The 14,541-nt window shown below is 36.3% G+C and overlaps 1 protein-coding gene and 1 pseudogene across 1 annotated transcript; one reads left to right on the plus strand and one right to left on the minus strand.

The window, feature by feature from the left end:
• Window positions 1–698: 698 nt before the first annotated feature.
• Window positions 699–13,243, minus strand: LOC145617098 (uncharacterized). The gene is made up of 6 exons (XM_081671811.1): window positions 12,640–13,243; window positions 9,253–11,323; window positions 6,433–6,749; window positions 5,488–5,637; window positions 4,634–4,688; window positions 699–1,027 (listed from the first exon to the last, which is right to left on the minus strand). The coding sequence occupies exons 1-2, from the start codon at window positions 13,067–13,069 to the stop codon at window positions 9,342–9,344; spliced, it is 2,412 nt and encodes an 803-aa protein (XP_081527937.1). The 5' UTR covers window positions 13,070–13,243; the 3' UTR covers window positions 699–1,027; window positions 4,634–4,688; window positions 5,488–5,637; window positions 6,433–6,749; window positions 9,253–9,341.
• LOC145636937 (UDP-glycosyltransferase 89A2 pseudogene) lies at window positions 2,248–3,645 on the plus strand (annotated as a pseudogene).
• Window positions 13,244–14,541: the final 1,298 nt, after the last annotated feature.

Here is a 14,541-nt window from a genome sequence, read left to right on the forward strand (position 1 = left end):
AGCTGACGATTGTCAATCCTTATAATGACCTTACATAAAAGCAGCAAAGGAAAATACTATACTAATGAAGAATTACTTCCAAAATTTGTTCCTCTCATAATTCACTCTGCAAATGAGAGTTTTAATTTTGTTCAGCCCATTTTGTACACAAACTCTTGTATGTGTTCAAGAAGTATATACTATAGTGAATGTCAATTTGTTGCTTACAGTTCAAAGTGCCTCTTTTGGCCACTGCATGATAATTGCACCATTTTCAATCTTGATATTTTTTCGCACTTTTGGTATGCGTTCGCACACCAAGCTTTTATTCTTTATAGACTTTTTTTTTGGATGATTTTATTTGTTATTTTTTTAGTTAACACGCTTTGACTTCTAACACTATTCACAAACTCTACTTTGACTAACTTTTATGATTTATAGGCTTATAGCTATAATAAAACATCGTCGTGGAATTTTGTTAGAATCATCTCACTATATATTTTAATAATATCATCATATAATTTTTCATCATTAATAATTAGAGATTAAAAAGATGGAGGAAAGTATATTAAAACCCCACTCTCTCTCCTTTGTAATCACATGAGAATTAATAATATCCCCAATACTTGCTCCATTTCTTAGACTTTAAGCCAATAGGTGCAATTAGGGGAAAAACAGAAGAGTAAGTTCTATAAATCTTGAAATTCTGTATAGCCTGTACATCCTATATTTCTATGCACATAATAACAGCCAATAAGCTCGACTATGATTGGATATTTTATCTATGGAAAATTAATCTGAAACTGTTAAAAGCCTCGACACAAGTCAGAATTTAAGAACTCGCAATTGTCAGGACTCATGGGCTATTAGGCTCATAGCTTTATCATAAGAGGTTGTAGAAAATCTCAGAAAGGAATCTACCTTGTAAATCACCTGAAGAAATGAAATCTTTGATTTGCGTTCAATCTTCTGTTGGCAGTACCCATAACTCTATAACAGCACCTTTCATGCTTGTATATCGTATGGAAGGAAGTCTTATGTCGGACCCCTGAGGAAGTAAACATTTCTTAAACATGTTAAGTCGGGAATTCTAACACATTCACTTATGTGATGTAATATTATAGATGCTTCAAAAGTATTACTAAATGCAATAGAACCTGCAATTCAATATAGCAATACTAAACATTGAAAGCCTGAGCAGATACTGGATTCTATTATGTAATCTTACTCCATTTGTACAATTAACATAAAGTTTACTCAACATGGTAGCGAGGCACATGGCTTCCCATGTGAACATAATGACTACATTTAAAAATATATATCAAAATTCAATTCATTAATAAGCTTCGAGTTGTTAATTTGATACATGACCAAAAAAAACAATAGAATAAACCTACTCCTCTTAACTAGGAATTAAAAAAAAAAATTAAGAAAATATTATATAAAAAACACCGTATTGTCTTTTTATGATGTATAACTTCAATTTAAAAAGACCAGAGACTTGGATCTACCAAATGAGCATTTTCCATACAGCTACAGTAGGTTTACCTTACCATCTCTATTATATACATATAGTATCCAATTGAAAGAGACATTTAAACAGGTATAATATATGCAGCACTAAGGGGTAAAGAGATAATTGTATTGTATTCAATTGGCTTGACAAATGTCAAGATTGGAGCGTTTTGTATGTATTTTTTGGGAGTCCAAATATGCTAAATGAACCCCAAATTAAGGCTCTACCACTAGGTTTGAAACGCCGAATAACTCACTTTGTATGGGTAGTAAACTCAGCAGCCAGCCACAACATTCTACATGGTTTTGAGGAGTGCATCTCGCCATCTTGGACCAGGGTTCGATAATTAGAGGGTTGGCTACACAAGTAAAAATACTGAATCACAAAGCAGTAGGCGGGTTTGTTGTCACAAAGATGGAACTCATTGCAAGAGAGAATTACGGATGGCTTTATGGTTTTAGCTTGGGCAATGGAGACTGATCAGTTTGCCAGCGCTAGGATTTTGGTAGAGTATACAAGCATGCCAATACAGCTGTGTGAGGGAAAACATACAGCATACCATCTGTAAGTCACTGTAAAATACAAAAACAAGAAAGGGACGGGGGGGTGGGGGGGGGGGGGGGGGGGGGGGGGGGGGGAAGGGGTCCATGTATCATATCATCCCAAGAACGTAGAATCCAAAAACCTTTCCCAATAAACCTGTAGTTAATTTCCTTTAACCTCTACTCATATAGTAATATACAACCAAAAAAATGACCGACACTGTTACTGCCGCTTCCGCCACCCATATCTTAGTCTTTCCATACCCAGCTCAAGGCCACATGCCTGCCCTGCTAGACCTCACCCATCAATTAGCTCTCAGAGGACTTAAAATTACAGTCTTGATCACCCCAAAAAACCTCCCTGCCTTAACCCCACTACTCTCAACCTACCCAACTTCCATCGATCCCTTGGTCTTACCCTTTCCTCCTCACACTAAACTTCCTCTTGGGGTAGAGAATATAAAGGACATCGGCAATTCTGGTAATGCTCCCGTCACTGCTGCACTTAGCAAGCTAAAAGGAGAGGTCATTCAGTGGTTCCGGTCCCACCCATCGCCCCCTCAGGCTATAATCTCTGATTTCTTCCTCGGGTGCACCCAAGATTGGGCAACACAGCTAAACATACCAAGAATAGCATTTTTTACATCCTCTGCATTTTTGACCTGTATACTTACCCATCTATGGCAGGACTTGGGAAAACAAAATATTTCAAATACTTTTGAATTTTCAGATCTACCCTCGTCGCCTTCTTTTACTCTGGACCAGTTACCATCTATATTTAGAAAGTTCAGGGAGGATGATCCCGATTGGGAGATTGTTAAGGCAGGCCTGCATGCAAATTCCAAGAGCTGGGGAAATGTTTTCAATTCTTTCTACGACTTAGAAGGGGAGTATTTAAACCTCGTAAAAAAGGAACTGGGTCATGACCGTGTATACAGCGTTGGCCCGTTAAGCTTAATAGGCTTATCCAAGAGGGTTAACCCGGGTTTTAATACCAGATATGATGTACTCAACTGGCTTGATACATGCCCTAGTGATAGTGTGCTGTATGTATGTTTTGGAAGTCAAAAGCTGCTGACAGAACCTCAAATCAGAGCTCTGGCTTTAGGTTTAGAGCAAAGCAAGACCCGGTTCATATGGGTGGTCAAGTCTGCCTCGAGTCAAAAGGTCCCAGATGGGTTTGAGGAGCGGGTGTCTAATCGGGGTATGGTGCTAAAAGGTTGGGCACCACAAGTGGAGATACTGAACCATAAAGCAGTAGGTGGGTTCATGAGTCACTGTGGGTGGAACTCAGTACTAGAGAGTGTAATAGCAGGAGTGATGATCTTAGCTTGGCCAATGGAAGCCGACCAGTTCCAAAATGCCAAGCAGTTAGTAGACTATGCAGGGTTGGCAATTCGGCTATGTGAAGGCGAACACATGGTTCCTAATTCAGATTCATTGGGTCAAATCATATATGAGTCAATTGGTCAACAAATACCACAGAAGGCAAGGGCTAGGGCAATGAGGGAGAAGGCATTAGAAGCTGTGAGAAAAGGTGGAAGTTCAGCAATTGGCCTTGATGAGCTGGTGAGAGAACTGAACCAGCTTGGAGTACCAAAACCTTAAAAAAGAGGCTGCAACGGTAAGAATAATTAAACAGTCACCAGTTATAAGCCTCTCAAAACTGAAGTACAAGCAGTCATAAGCCTTTATAATTTATTATAATAAGGATCAAGGTAGTATTAAGAAGAATTAAAAAAAAAAAGCCTTTGAGGCTGTTGCAGAGTTGATGTAAGCACACAGGATTATCTTTGTGAAACTTTATTTTTATGATTTTTCACGTGTGTGATGATGAGGTTTTCAGGCATGCTAAAAATTATTGTTTTATTAATGGCATGCAGAAAACTGACGATTGACAACCCTATTGACCTGGTATAGCAGCTAAGATGAATACTGTTGTAACGAAGAGTAACTTTAAGAATTTATCCCACAATTAATCTTCAAATGAGAGTTTCATTTTTGTTTAGACCAGTATGTACACTAATACTTGCGGATTGTTGCAAGATATATAATATAGTGAATGTAATGCTTCATACTCCCTTTTTTGGTCATTGCATAATAATAGCACCTTTTCCAATTTTGGAACGTTTTCACACTTTTGGACTTTTGTATGCTGTCACACACTCACACATCAACACTTCTGTTTACAGACATTTATTTTTGGCAGTTTTATCAACATTTAATCTATTGAAACCCCACTTTCTCTCCCCTTTGTAATCAGATGGAAATTTTTAATATCCCCCACAATTTACTCCACTTCTTACCAACAAAGGTGCAGTTAGTAAAAAAATATCCCCCACAAGGCCACAATTTACTCCACTTCTCACCAACAAAGGTACAGTTAGTAAAAAAAAAAAACCAGAAGTGTATCCATAAATCTTCAAATTTTATATAGCGTGTGAATCCTATAAACCTATACACGTAATGATAGCCAATAAGCTCGACTAAAATTGGATTTTTTATCTATGGAAAGTTAATTTGAAATTGTTAGAAGCCTAGACACAGATCAGAAAAAGACATCAAAAAAATAAAGATCCTATAACAGTATATTTACCTATCTCTTGACTTCAGTTCTTGTGGCATGGCTTGTTACGCTGAGAAGTTACTACCTGAAATTTACACAATCATGCATCAAAAACAAGTTTCTTCATTAACTTGGATTCCCGTTCATTCATATATGATTTCATATAAAAGAGGCACCTTTAGTACAATTTCCAATATCACTCAAAGCCAAACTACCTGACAGTCTGACACCCCACCCGGACCTTACAGGCACACAGATTAGCTATATTTTTCATTTTAGGATGAAAAACCAGCTTATGAACCAATTGAAGAGACACTAACCAATTAATTTTTTTGTTAAGATATAAGGAAATATCCTATCGGGATGATCACTAAAAGTCATTTACTAAACAAGTCCATCTTACCTTTCTCCTCCCATAATAAATTTTCCTTGGGGTTGAGAATACATACAACAATAGAGAGCTTACTATGATTATATTAGTTTGAATTTGATAAGTCATTCCCTTAAGCAATTTAATCATATGAAACTTCACTTACCAAGTTACCAGACACACCATCTAACAAATTGAAGTAAACAAGCTACGTGATGCAATTGAAACATAGATATTCAAGCTCCATAGAGCATAGCTACACTACTATTGAAGTTCATAAATAGGCTCCTCAAAGCAATAGGAAAATTTAGCATATTTATTGTGAAGCCAATTTGAATATCAGGGTCGCGTTAACATTTTTCAAGGTTTGCCTAGGCCACTATGGACATGCTTTGGATGAAGGTTAAGGGGAAGTCAAATAAGAGAACATGTCAGTCATACATGCTAGAGCCAACTCATTTATCAAGAGCCAAGACATGGACAACAACGTTCATCTTAGAAAGAGCACACTAACCTGCAGATCAACTCTTTCTGAAAATTTGGATCAGAGCACAGTTCATTGAGCTTGATTGCAGAAGTAACATGAGGCTCGTAATTACAGGTGGCCTTCTGTATTGTTCCGCAAATGAAACATCCAACTCCAAAGAAGTACAATATTTTACTCCTGAGGAAACCCATTAAGTTATTCAGAACTTGAATTTGCATATTTGACATGGGATAAGATCAAATTTTGATTAAAAATATTTTACATTGTTACCACAATTGGGACACGCCATTCATTCAGGAAAGAAACAAAGAATGTAATAAGATACAAAGCCTGCCAGGCCAGGCAATTTCTCTTTGGATAGATGGGTGTGAGAAAAAAGCAAATAAAATTAAGTGTAAACTAATGTGAGTAAAAAAATCTAGAACACTCCACATTTGGTTTGTGTAGAACACCATTCATGTCCAACCAAACATCACGCCAGAACCCAGATTAATAATCTCTATTTTATATTCTTACTCCGTTCCCCTAATATTGCAACAAGGGAGGTAGGCATGGATTTTAAGATGGGGAGAGAGATAGAGAGAAATAAAGACATAGACCCATGTAATGAAAAGAGAGAAAGAAAGAAAGCATGCACAAAAAAGAAAATGTTGCAATATTTATGAAACATCCTAAAATGGTGGTATAAATACCAGGACCCCTTAATGTAATCTTATGCATGAACCCTGACAACGCCGAAGCAAATAACAGGACTGGTGCAATCATTCTACATTTAGAAGTCACCACAGAATCTTATATAGTAGCTCATGCAATTGATCACTGGTTAGATATCAGATTCCATCAAGTACCGATGATAAGGATCCTACAATGATGGCTTTGCAACATGACTAACAAAGTCAAACAGTTAGTGACTGACAGTGACAAAGTACATGACAATCCAATATCTAAGTATGATTAAAATTACTTCATTACCTAATTTTAGAAAAGCCAAGGTACATCTTGAAAACCCAAGAATTCCAGCACAATGGTCTCATACTGAACATCCATAGTTGTTGTAACTATAGCCAATATCAGCTTGCTAACCATAAAAACACATTCCACAATTTCTACATATGCAGTTACAACTGCACAGGTCCAGCTATTGATAGTAGTCTCTCTCTGCAGGACATTTTCCAAGTAAAACCAGAAGTATAGTTTCAACAACAGCTACTTTAATGGTTTTCTCTTGTCATGGCAGCCATATACATATTCATATCTTCAACACATCAGTCTTGCAAGCATAAGTTCTCCTGCATGATGACCAGACAAATAATTAGATCGGCTCCTATATTTCACAGGCTCACAAGATTAGGCTTGATGATACATATGCTGAAAAGTAGCATACATAATTTATATATGAATCAAGGCCATTTCTATAAGATATCAACGCAATCAAAGCAATTAAGATGATGTTGATGGGGTTAGACACTTAGACCGTTAAATACAGTGCCACTTATTGCTATCCTCAGGATATACAGAATGTTTGCTTGATCCCCACCCCCATATTGGCAATAAATCCTAGCCTGTATGATAACATCCGTCTTGTAGACAATACACAAAACTAATATGCTATATCCTGAATGACCAGGAATATGATATGCGTTCGTCGTCCAGGAATATCAGGCTTCATCCACCAAATGCATGATACACAAAGGCTAGGACAAGGCTGTGTAACAGTTAAAATTTCATAGTAGGTTGATATTAACATTGGTTGTATCTGCTTGACATATATCAAAACTTCTAATTTCAGATACACAAAGGCTATGACAAGGCTGTGTAACAGTTAAAATTTCATAGAAGGTTGATATTAACATTGGTTGTATCTGTTTGACATATATCAAAACTTCTAATTTCAGAAAGATGTCCAAGATAATCCTCTGCCTTCATGAAATCTGCCAATTATGCTCTTCAAAGTGCCTTAATAATAATCAAGAATTAAAATCTAATTTTATTCCAACTAGATAAGATACAAATCCAGAATTCTCAAGGCACTTATCATTCAGGGTCCCCATTAGCATTTGACTGGGTCAAATTCTATATAGTTATGGAAGGTTGCATTACAGATTCTCTAGGGAGTGATAATATTTTAAATCAGACCCATGGTGCGAACTTATAGAGTAATGCTCTAGTGAGCATCTTTCTACATCAGCAGCTTGTCCCCTCAAGGAGCTAACTGCCACATCTGCAATTGAACCAAGCAATTCTTTGTTTTATCAAAACTGAGAAACTTAGTATTACAATGTGTGTAGTACTTAATTGCTAGAAAATATAGATTCCAAACAAGACCAAGCTGTTTTCGAACTCTGACACCCACGGATTCTCCTTGCAACCCAAAATAAAAATGCCTAAACAGTAATTTCACTAAAGATTCAGCTTTAAAAAACTGAAAAAATAAATAAACATATCAAGACAGTTAAGAAAATCAATGTTAAGAAAAGGTAAAATTTCCTCCATATACCCTTAACTAGGGAAAAGGGGAAACAATATTAAGAAAAACCATGATATTTTTTATGACTTCAGTTTTCTATAGCAGCATAATTGAGCAAATCGAGTGACAAAAAATTATTATAACGATTGTTACTTTGTAATTTCGCAAGGTGCGTCTCATGACAATGTCAATGTCATGGTACAGCTTCTCCACATCCCCGAAAAAGCATAGAAGTGCATAACATAAAAAGAACTTTCAAATTACAAGGGTTGGTACAAGCTAAAAATAAAAATCAGTGAGGAAATTTTGCGAATAACTACCATTTAAATGACCACTTTTGAGAACAACTACCATTTAAAATTTTCTTTTGAAAAAAGTACCACAAAAACACAAAAAGTTTGACTAGCACTACCACATTTATTGTTTCCAGCAAGAATCTCCGTTTTTGGGGCATATTTTATAAAATTTCCCTCAAAAAACCCAAATTAAATGATAATATTGCACTACATTAACCCTTAATTGGATTATACACTTCAATTGCCCCAAATCCCCCCAATTTCGTAAAGCCCTTAATTCAATTTTTTGACCATAAACCCTAATTTTAAGATTTAATTGAGAAATTAAATACACTATAATGCAAAATTAAAGATAATTGACCTATAATTGTGTTTTACTATCGAAATCTCTTGTTTTCTATACCACAATTGATTGAAATTTTATAAACTAGGCTTTCTCAACCGGAAATTCTTCTCGGAAAATAAAACGTGATAGTGCTACTCAAAGTTTTTGTGACTTTGTGGTAGTTTTTTTTAAAGAAAATTTTAAATGGTAGTTGTTCTCAAAAGTGGTCATTTAAAAGGTAGTTGTTGGCAAAATTTCCAAACAGTGATGAGATATATTGACAAGAATTATTCTTAGAAAAAACGAATAATTAAAAGGTTAAATAACACCTTACAAAGAAAGCATGAAAAAAACTCTAAAAACGCTAGTTTATTAATGCTCTTAGTTTATAGAGCACTTAAACTATTTGCTTTCCATTGCCACTGAGGCAAACAGAATTTTTTTTTTCCTCTAAATTATAAAAAGAGCATATATGCAGTTTGCAAATCAGCATTCGAACCAATGAATAAATGAAAGGTTACAGACCATATAAGTTTCCACATCAAATGCAAAAGCCAAATTGTAAAAGATATCACATAGCCATCTATACTTGAGAGAGAAAATATTTTTAAAGATCATGCCAGTGGTTGCATTAAGCAAAGTGTAAGTTATATGTACCAAAATTAGAAATAAAAACATGAACAAAAAATGCAAGTTCTGCATACCTGACATGCAAACTCATTGCAACAACATCTCAAGTTCTCAACATTCTGAGATAAAGGGGCAAACAAAACTTTGCTTCTCATAGATCATATTATAGAAATGTCTCATCCAACACACCATAGAGAATCTTATCAGGTGAAAGTCCCTCATATAACATGATGCAGAGAAAAAGCTTTGCTTCAGTTAAGAATCCCCTTTTGCACAACCTATTTATAATAGCACTATAATCTTTGATGGAGACTTGATAACCTTGTTGCAGCATGCAATGAAAAATTACTATTGCGGCAGATGTATCTCCCTTGACACAATGCGCTTTTATCAACGTCATGTAAGCAACCTTTGACAAACTAATCTGCTGATGTTGAAGAAAACACATTAAATTGTCTGCAGCCTTTAAACCACCATATAAGCAGAGGCCATTCAAGAGAATATTATAAGTGACAGAACTAGGCTGAAGATTCTCCCTTATCATCTCATCATGTAGCCATAAAGCTGTATTCAAGTCCTTAGCTTTGCAAAGACATTGGATAATGGTATTATAAGTTACTTGATCTGGTTTTAGACCCTTGCTGTACATATTTGCTAGTACTTGAAAAGATTCCTGCCACCTCCTTTGGTTGCAGAGACCTTTAATCAGAACAGTGTATGTGACATGATTTGGGTTTACATTTTCTGCCATCATCTCCTGGAGCAGCTCAAGCATGGAAGTTATATCTTCATTTTTACAGTAACCATCCATTAGAGTAGTGTAGGTTGTAGAATTTGGTACAAGTCCATGTACTTTAATTGCCTCAAACCATGTTCTGGCCTCCACTAGTCTTCCACTTCTACAAAAACCATGAATCAAAGAATTAAATGTGATTATCGTTGGATCAATACCCTTTTCCAACAGTTGTGTATATAACTGTACAGCATCTCCAATATTACCAAATTTCACAAATCCATCAATCATTATATTATACAAAACAACATTGAAAGATAAATCACATCTTGTTAGGGTCTCAAAGTACACTATTGCCTCTGGCATCAATCCCTTCTCACATAGGTTCGAGAGAATTGTTCCATGGGAGACAAAATTTGGAAAGATTCTTCTCGACTGCATCTCACCGCAGAGTTGTATAGCTCTATCTACTTCCCCTATCTTGCAAAGGCCTTGTATAAGAATAGAGTAAACAACTAGATCGGGTTTTAGCCCTAGGCCTTCCATCTCCTCAAGCAATTTAATTGCCTTGTCAAATTGCGCCGTCTTACATAGACCATCAAGCACAATACTATAGGGGATAATGCTTGGTGGAATACCCTGAGAAACCATCTTATGTAGCAGTCTACGTGCTTCATCCAAGTTGCCACCCTGGCAATATCCACATACCAATACTTTATATGTAAAATTATCTGGCTTCAAACCCTTGACCATCATATTCCGAATGATCTGCTCAGCCTCACTTACCAAGCCAAGTCGATGAAACCCTTTGAGAATAGTATTATAAGTCACAATATCAGGATCAACACCATTCTTCTCCATATTATCTATAAACATCAAAGCTTCTTCTATAGATCCTTCCATACATAATCCGTCAATAAGGATATTGTAGCTGTATGTATCAGGGAGAATCCCATACTTTAACATCATGCAAAAGAATGACTTTGCAATATGAACAAGGCCCATTCTGCAAAAACCTGACATAAGAGCATTGAATGAAACAATGCACGGCCCACTATCCTTTCGTTCAGTCTCCAGCCAAAATTTTACTGCTTCGTGAAGCAGTGATTGCCTGCAAAGGCCATCTATAAAAATGGGATTTGTATATCTGCTTTGTATATCTCTGGATTTTATTTCATCATATACATCCCATATTACATCAGTGTATTTCATGTTTTGCAACAAGCTATTATAGGTGTATATTGATGGTTGCAAATCCATAATCTTCATCTTTGCTAAAACAACAAGGGAGTCATGGACCATATCACATCTTGAATAACAAAAGGCCACCATGTCCCAGACAAGACAAGTCGAATTCCAGTCACTAAAGCTGTTATCAAGAAGATCACACAGAAAAGGCGCAGAACCTGACCCTAATCACACCAGAAATAACCCAAAAAACAGTAGAGTAAGATTCATAAGCCACTTCTCTAAGCAGAAAATAACAACAATAAACACTATAAGCTGATAATCACTACATCAGTAAATAGTAACCAAATATCGATGTTACTAATGGAAGATTGGAAGGTCTGGAAAATTTAATGCAAGCAATCTTATCTCTAAGAATTCAATTAACGGAGTTCAGTAGAAAGACTGCTTCCTCAGGAATGTTATAGGGAATTGATGATTATATTATTAGTAATTCAAAATTGCAACCCAGCGGTAACCCTTTTCGGTCGGAGGAATACCGTGATTGCTTTTTCCAGTAGGGTGATAGATGCCACCAGCAAAATGTAGTGATAGTTGGCTTAAATGGTAAAATAAAACATTGTTAGTGGATAGATGATTACAACTTTAAAAATAGAAATTTTCTAAAGGTTCAGGTTCAATCGATTTCTGAAGAATGACTGTTTGAGGATGGAGTCCATGCATACTTTTTCGAACATTAAAGAAGATATTCAATGCAAGAAATTTAGATAACGTATATACAGGAAGTCTATCCAATCCTTACACAAGAAGATATATCACATGGCTACAAGGAGGGTGTCAAAGAGGTCAGTTCTATGAGTACTGTGACATATTTTGAGCGTCATTTCCATGGTGGTGTATCTTATAATCCTACTTATGTCATAGCTCCTATATTCAGAGCAACCTAAGACAAATGAACAACCGTTCTTCGCTTGTAGATTTTCATTAAGAGTTCGGAATATTTAACTTAAATAGATGGTCATTCAAAAATCTCCTGACAGTGACAAAATTAACTGTAATGCTCCTGCAAATTGCAACTCCACACCGGTTGTTGAAAGAGATCATGACCGGCTTTAAATTCAGTTTGGTGAGAACCAAATGCAAAAAGGTTATTTAATCTAAAGCTAAAAAACAAGTAATAACTTGCGCTTTGTAATTTGCCTTTTTCCTGGCAGTAGCTCAAGGCTTACAAAAGATTAATTCTACTTTTAGATACACAGATAGGAGCAAACTACGATTCGGATTCATTTAAATCTGATTAATGTGAATAGAATTGCAAAGCAAATGCTTAAATTCTCGAGAATTCGTGATACCGACACAAAAACAGGAAAACTGTCAATGTTCCAACCATGAAATTCAATCCCAATAAGAAAATAAGCTATTCAATTGCTAAAAGCTGTAAAATAATCAATCGTAAATCATATTACTTCTCCAACATAAATTCATTGATCAAACAAAATAAAGCTCCAAAACAATTACTCATTAGATTAAAACAACTGACCTTCATCTTCTATAATCTTCTTAACAAGATCCTGCAAATGCCAAATTTGCCGCATATCAGCAAGAATATGAGCCACAATAAACATACATTTGATCGAATGGCGAAACCCATACTCAATCTTCAACAGGGAATAAAACCCGATAGCCGAATCCGGGTTTTCGATCCTCAATCTATCAACAACCTGATCAACAGTATCAGAATCCAACTTAGAACCAAAAACGCCATGAAAATAACCACCAGAAACAAATTGATGGAGGCCGAAACGTCGTAAATTGTAGAGGATTTCAGAGACTGTGTTATTGGGGGTTTGGGTTAGGGTTTTGGGGGGAAGTTCGTCGGAAATTATGGCGGCAGAAGTGGAAAAGGGTTTAACGAGGCGGCGAGGAAGAAGGCGGCGGAGGCTGCTACATTGATGGAGACGATAAAGCATGGAAATTGATGAGCTTGAAGGTTATCAATGGCGGAAAGAAGGAGGAGAAATGGTGGCGGAGGAGAGAGAAAGAGGAAGAGAGAGAAGGAAGAGGGCATTTGGGGTTTAGGGATTAAGGAAGCCGTTGAATTCCCGGCAATTTCAAAGGTAGTGGAGTTAACATGGGAAAAATGGTGACACCAACTTATGGATCGGACCATGTTTGTTGTCACTCATTTTGCTGCTGAGTGGTGAGAGTCATCCGGTGAGCATGCGGCCTAGTGTCGAGCCTACGTGCCATGGGTTGACAACCCGGCTTTAGATGAGACGAGTGCAGATCGCCCGAGCGGTGCTTGAATCCCCGAGCTGAGGTTCGATCCTGGCCAGTCTTCCTCATGTGCGCAGCGAGAAAATAAGTAGAGGAAACAATACGCAATGACACTAACCTACATCACGAAGTAAGACACATAGGTATAAGGAGGTTGCCTCGTAATCAACATCGACTATAACCCCTAGACTTCCAAGCTAACGATGTGGGTTCGATTCCCACTACCAGCTCCAGGACATCGGGGAAACTGTCAGCACGTGACATTACGGATTTACGGTCTAATCAACTTTGATTTGGATGACTCTAAGCTAAGCATGGGTCAAGCTTAGACATTGTATACAAAAACTTTTATTGAATTTAGAATAACTTTTGTTGAATTTAGGATAACTATTGTTGAATTTAGGGTAACTTTTATATATGGGTAACTTTCATTCAATATAGGGTAACTTTTTAGCATTTTAAGGTAACTTTGAATCGGATGTATAATTTTTTATAATGCATCTATCCGATTTTTTAAATGTTTGTCCATTGTATATGGGCGTGTCAAATATAGGTTCACATGTATATTTCACTAAATTTGTCTTACTTTATCAATACGTGACATTTCGTGGTATACTGTTGTGTTATACATTATTGTTGGAATAACTTTCAAGCAAAATTTCCCTTTTTGGGGAGGGTACTCTGAGTAGTGGGTACCTTGTAGGACCTCGACTCGCCTACTCGGTTATAGTTCATGACATTACAAAATTAATCATACGTTCTATGGAGTAATAATTAGAGATTTTTGAAAATTATAAGCAAGTCCCTAGAGCAACTCTAATGTTGTAATTAGGGAGTAGCTTGATCATTGGAGCTAAAAATTACTCCATAGAACGTATCATTAATTTTGTACTGTCATGAAATATAATTTTGCTTGAAAGTAACTCCCTAAGTACAAATCTCAACAAGGGAGTAATAATTGGAGATTTTTGAAAATTATAAGCAAGTCCCTAATTACAAACATTAGAGTTACTCTAGTCTTAGACAAGTGTAACATTTATTTTAAAACAGTAAACATATCATTTTCTTAACCTCAAAAATACAGTATAAAAATGTGACAACTAATTTCAAAGGTACGCCGCACTAATCCATAATCTAATTCCCAAAGTTTCACGCTTCATGAAAA

The sequence above is a fragment of the Chenopodium album genome, chromosome 1 (assembly GCF_948465745.1).
Source record: "Chenopodium album chromosome 1, dcCheAlbu1.1, whole genome shotgun sequence".
Lineage (NCBI taxonomy): Eukaryota > Viridiplantae > Streptophyta > Magnoliopsida > Caryophyllales > Amaranthaceae > Chenopodium > Chenopodium album.

Excerpts from the sequence above, each read along its gene's own strand:
- LOC145617098 (XM_081671811.1), bottom strand. The coding sequence starts at position 13,069 with ATGCTTTATCGTCTCCATCAATGTAGCAGCCTCCGCCGCCTTCTTCCT. Across the intron at positions 11,324-12,639 it reads GAAGATTATAGAAGATGAAG|GGTCAGGTTCTGCGCCTTTT; the intron begins GTCAGTTGTTTT and ends TGGTGTGATTAG.